The sequence below is a fragment of the Otolemur garnettii genome, unplaced genomic scaffold (genome assembly GCF_000181295.1).
Source record: "Otolemur garnettii isolate 467f Iridium unplaced genomic scaffold, OtoGar3 scaffold00046, whole genome shotgun sequence".
Classification (NCBI taxonomy): domain Eukaryota; kingdom Metazoa; phylum Chordata; class Mammalia; order Primates; family Galagidae; genus Otolemur; species Otolemur garnettii.
The window spans coordinates 13,023,959-13,029,918 of record NW_003852441.1 but is presented as its reverse complement, the minus strand read 5'-3'; the positions used below and the strand labels follow the sequence as shown (position 1 = coordinate 13,029,918).

The 5,960-nt window shown below is 46.3% G+C and overlaps 1 protein-coding gene across 1 annotated transcript; it reads left to right on the top strand.

The window, feature by feature from the left end:
- Window positions 1-620: 620 nt before the first annotated feature.
- Window positions 621-5,218, top strand: LOC100962368 (C-X-C motif chemokine 16). The gene is given in 4 exon segments (XM_023514054.1): window positions 621-980; window positions 1,337-1,475; window positions 1,740-1,822; window positions 4,205-5,218. Coding segments are annotated over 4 exon segments (540 nt in total). The 5' UTR covers window positions 621-919; the 3' UTR covers window positions 4,462-5,218.
- Window positions 5,219-5,960: the final 742 nt, after the last annotated feature.

The following is a 5,960-nucleotide window of genomic DNA, read 5'->3' as shown; positions in this document are numbered from 1 at the left end:
AAAAAAAAAAAAAAAAAAAAAAAAAAAAAGGTAGGGTTTAAATTAAAGAATAGAGATGACCAGAGATGAGGGTGGCTAATCCTATTGGGAAGGATTTGGTGAGGAAGGAAGAATTTGGAATCCTCCGGTGGGGGTATGGGAAGAGGAGCGACGGCATTCCCCGATCCATGAGTTTGGCAATGAGCCCCGCCGCCCCAGTCCTCCGGTACCTGCAGCCGCCACCACTTTTCGAAGGTAAATATCTCGGGGGAGGGTAGAGGGGTTCGGTCATGACGTCAGGGCTGCCCGAGCCCACTGCCTGCTCCTCGGGTGGCCACGCCCCCATGGCCTCGGGGAGTCAGCTGCTGGGTGCTCTGGACAGAGCGAGCTGGACTTGGGTCAGACCTGGTGACTCTCAGGCCATGTGACTAGAGCCTTGGAAGTGAAAGAATCTTAAAAGAGGCGGGGCCCGTGGTTCAACCATTTCACACGGCAGGCGGAGGGAGCTAGCAATCGAATCGACATAATCAGCTTGTCCCGCCGTGGGCCCACCTGCCTCGTCCCTCATCCTGAGTTTTCTTTGGGTTTCTTCAAACATTCCTGGCTGTCCCCTCGCCTGAGGCTCCAGTCCAGGTGCGGGGGCGCAGGTCTAGGGAGCTCCGCCTCCGGGGGGTTCCCCGCTGCTGGCGCCGCCGCGGCCGGAGGCTGCTGGGCTGTACTGACCGCAGGGTCCGTTCCCGACGGCGCGAGCGCGGGAAGGAAGGGCGCCGCCGCCTCGCGCCCCCTGCCCAGCCCGGACTTGTCTCCTTCAGAATCTCAGAAGGGCGAGGGGAAAGGAAGCGACTTTGAGAAATCAGCGGGACGTGACACTCTGGAGCCTGTGTGGACGTCAGACTGGTGGAGGCAGCTCCAGTCCCCCCAAACTCTGCCGAACCCCGAGATGTGCCACGGCTGGGGACGCTGGTCTCTCGTGCTTCTGCTGGCTCAGCTGACTCTGCCAGGTAATGAGTCTAGGGATCTGGAGACCCAGATCCCGGAGTCCCAGGCCACGAGAATGGATTTGGGGAGAGGACAGTACAGCCGCAGAGTGAGTGTGGCGCCAGGCGCTGCCTGGGTCCCCTAGGCAGGCGGGACAAGGAGAAGGCAAGCCGCCTGGGGTTGGGGACAAAGGCTGGGACACCTGAGCCCAGGTGGGATTATGGATGTATTGTGAGTGTGACGTGTGGGTTGAGCCTGGCAGTCAGACCCTGGGGCCTAGGGGAGAGGCCGCAGGAGGGCAGGCGATTGGAGGCTAAGTAACAGCAGGGGAGAGGCCCTTGGCCTGACAACCTATGCTGACCACCCCTATCCTGCACAGGTGATGGCAAGGAGGGCAGTATCACTGGAAATTGTCACTGTGATAAAATTATTTCTTCTGACTCCTCCCCATCGTTTCAATTCATGGATCACCTCCGAAAACATCTGAAAGGCTACCACCGATGTCCGAATTATGTCAGGTAATCTCACCTGTACCTGCAAGAGCAGATCCTGTCAGGTTGCCTCCAGGACCCTCCTTGGTCAAACCTGAAGAACTTTCGGGTAGACCTACCCACTTTGGGGTTCTGTTTGCATCTTAATTTCTTTGTTCCACCTCCCTGGGAATTTCCTAGTTCTAGCAGAAGTGGCTTTTCTTGGTAGTGACTTTGTGTGTCTTAGGAATGAGGAAATTGCTGGGGAAGAGGAGGAGGAGCCACACCTTAGACCAGGTCTTTTCTCTGCAGGTTCCAGCTACCTTACCGGAGTGTGTGTGGGGGCAGCAAAGACCAGTGGGTTCAAGAATTGATGAGCTGCTTTGATCTCCAAGGTGAGAGGTTTTCTTTGCCTTGGCTCTTTCCCCCATGACTTCACACATTCCTAGAATGATCCTGACCAAAGTAATTTCATTTAAGATCCTGTTGGTCAAACATCATTCACCACCACTTTCATGATTTTTGCTGCACAGTTAAGTGTGGAGCCAGGCACTGCCAGGGTCTCCTAGGCAGCTGGGACCAGGAGGAGGCCACCTGGGGTTGGGGACAGAGGCTGGGCTACCTGGGCCCAGGTGGAGTTATGTATTGGGAGTGTGATATGTGGGTTGAGCCTAGCAGTCAGGCCATTATTTACTTAATATTTTTTCTTGAAATCAAGGCAGTATTTTTGTTTCCCTATATATATATATTTTCTTTTCTTTTCTTTTCTTTTTTGAGACAGAGTCCCACTATGTCGCTCTGGGTAGTGTTGTAGCATTACAGCTCACAGCAACCTCAAACTCTTAGGCTTAAGTGATTCTCTTGCCTCAGTCTTCCAAGTAGCTGGGACTAAAGGCGCCCACCACAACGCCTGGCTATTTTGTTGTTGTAGTTGTCATTGCTGTTTGGCAGGCCCAGGCTGGGTTTGAACCCACCACATCCAGTGTGGCTGGTACCCTAGCTGCTGAGTTACAGGGGCAGAGCCTGTTTTCCAATATTTTATTATGAAAATTTAGACATAACCAAAAGTTGAAAGAATTATGCAATGAACTTCCACATACCCACTACCTAGATTCTACACAATTTGATATATATTTACATATTTATATAAATGGAGGTATTTTATATTTTACAACATTTAACTGTATTTGCTTTAATCCACATTCATTGTGGAGCCACTATTTATCCTTCTATCTGTCTGTCATCAGTCACTTTATTTTTGATGTATTTCACTATAGTTGCAGTCATCATTGTACTTCATCCCAAAATGTTTCAGGATGCACATATGTATCAAGTAGAGTTCAATCTCTTACTGCTTTTACTTTTGAGGTAAAATTTATATACAATGAAATTAATAAGGCTTAAGTGTACACAAACAAGTCTTGAAAATAGCAACTTACCTTAAGCAGTAGTATCTTTGAAGTCACAAGTTTGATGTGCTGATTTTGTCCTAAAATAAATACACACCCTTTACAATTGTTCTTCCACACTGTAGTTACAGTTGTTTTGTGTAGCATCAGTGGTGCCCAAACTGCCTTTCATACTGCCTAGACCTATATTATTTCATTTAATCCCTCCAGCTCTCCTGACTCTTGGTATTAAAATTATCCTCATTTTACAGCTGAAAGACAGGAGTCCCAGAGAAGTGAGAAACAAGGGGCAAGGTCACACAGCTAATGTGTAGCACAGCCAGGGTTCCAATGCTGGGCTCCTCTCCTGACTTCTCTGTTTAGACTACTCACTTATCTCAGTGGTTGCATCTTCTTTGCTTAAGTGATTTAATCACTTCTTTGTCCTCTACTTTTCCTCTGTTACTGCCTTCCTCCTCTGGCCTTCAGCTGTTCCTTTGATGTTCTCCCTGACCCACTGCTCTTCTCTTTTGGAGCGCAGAACATGATACTCCAAAATATGGCACCTTGGCAATTCAGAAAAATGCAGAAGCTCACTCAGAGCCCTTGTGATCTTTTAGTGTGAGTTAGTCATAAAGGAATACTCTGAGCTACCTCACTTGGAAATGGGCCTTAAGACCCTCATTCCAGAGGGGTTCTGCCCTATCCTGAAGGCCAAGAAGAATTTTATTAATTACACTTCTACACAAGTGTCCTTTCTTCCCTGAACCTTAGCATAAAATATTTCTTCTTTCTGAAGAATTGTATGTTATGTAAAAGTTTGATTAAATTTGTTATGGTTTTCTCTTGTTACATCTGTTTTTTTTTTTTTAAATGGGGTGTCAGCCATGACCCTTGTGATGGGTGAGTTGAAGATACTTTTTCTTTCCTATACCTCTAATTTCTTCTTCATCTTCTCCTCGGATAGCCTTCATTCCTTACTTCTTTCCTCTCCAAAATGTGGCTTCTGTGGCACCAGAATCATTTACTTCCCCCAGCACCCAGCTTTCTTTTTTTTTTTTGAGACAGAGTCTTACTATGTCATCCTCAGTAGAGCGCATTGGCATCACAGCTCACAGCAACCTCCAACTCTTGGGCTTAAGCAATTCTCTTGCCTCAGCCTCCCAAGTAGCTGGGACTACAGGTGCCCGCCACAGTGCCTGGCTATTTTTTTGTTGCAGTTGGCATTGTTGTTTAGCAGGCCTGGGCCGGTTTGAACCCGCCAGCCTCAGTGTATGTGGCTAGCGCCATAACCACTGTGCTATGGGTGCTGTTCAAATGTGGGCACCCCTGCCCAGAAACTTGTGCCATTCACTCTGCAATCTACCCACTACTCCATCCTTCCACCAGGATCACTGTCCTTGGACGAAGAGCTCCCTCATCCCAATGAAACCACCACCCCCACTGTGGAACACAGACTTGGAGCTGGGCACAAGACTGGCGAGTACCAGAAACAGGTGGAAGAAAGTGCTGGTCCAAAAGCTGGCACATCACCCATAGTGCCAAATTTCCTGGGTGTGATCTTCCTCCTCACTGGAATCCTTGTGTGAGTGCTGTGCAAGAGGAGGTGGGAGCAGTCACTGCAGTCCTCTCCAAGTAAACTCTGAAACCCTCCCCCAGGGACCCTTAGCTTTCCTGGGAGAGGTTCTGCTTCCAGTAGCTTTCAGATAACTGAAACCCAGCCCAGGCACACAGGAATTAAGGCTGCCTGCACTATGGATCATAGACTATGAAGGCAGAGTCAGCCAGAAACCGTAGAGTGCACAGGGAGGGAAGCCATTGTGGACCCAGAGACCAGTGCTAGGAGCAAGAAGATGGCTATTCCATGAAGTTAGGGAATTAGGACTTAATAACAAAAATGCTTTGTTATTAATGAAAGCAGACAATCCCTGGTACACAGAAGGCAATCAATACTTGCATTCTCTTAGAGCCCTCATTTTAAAGAAGCCATATACAGAATCTGCTTTCTGTACTAGATGACAGCTTGAACAAATTCCATGTGTTTCTAAACTACTAAAAATTATTTTTTAAATTATTGGTTCTTCTTTCACACGCAAACCTTAGGCTATTGCCCTCTTGACATGAGTGCTGGTTTCAGTTTTGCTAATGGTTCCCCCTTGTCCTAACTCTCTCTTCACACTACACCAGTTGTTCCTCCCCAACCTCAGTCCTCTCCTGCTTCTTCCCTGAATCCCACAACGAAGACCTGGGCTTTCCCAGCCTTCCTCCTTAGCAGCTGCTGTGCTGCTACCACCATATAGATTGGTTTTACTTCCTTAATCACTTGCATCAGTCATATATACTATAAATGAGGATCTGTTCTTGTTTTGCTATTGTTTTTATTATTAAAACACTTAGTTCTTGTTTTGTCTCTTCCAATGAAGAAGAATGCATCTTCACTGGGCCATGTCTGCAGGGATCCTGGGGCAGGGACATGAAGTGTATGAGGAAATGGGTTGGGTGTCTGAATCTCCATCTCCTTTCTGATCTGCTCAGCATGCTTGTAGAGTAAGATGATCAGATGTCCCGCTTTTTAACAATTTGTTCTGTGGCATTTTAAAAAAAGTCCCAATTTTTGGACAGAATGCACTACAAGCTAGGGAATGGCGGGAGAACAGGAAGGGAATATTTGGTTTTCGGCTGCCATGTGGCTATTTTGCCAGGATATGAGTTTTATATTATTTTTGTTAATTTTATAATGTTAAACTTTAATAATAACAAATAATTGTTGAGAACTGCTTATCAAAGTTCACATTGTTGATCAGTTGTTAGAATTCTACAAGAAATATGCCAAAGAATAAAATAATACTATACATAATTTTTAAAAATGTATATTTGTAAATTGTACTTATGTTGAAATTAAAAAAAATATATTACAATACTATTTTTGCATTCTATGAAAATTTTTGTTGCTCCATATAGACCAAATTTTTAATTAAGAACACCACCCCACCCACCCCTGGTCAATGGTGTCCTGCTTTACCAATGTTAAATTCTGGTCACCTTATTGTAGAGTGCAGAGGAGGAACACCCTGCTGGAGGAGCCAGGGCATAGCTGTGGGCAGTCTTGGATTTTGGTTTCTCCATTTTTACCTTTTTTTTTTTT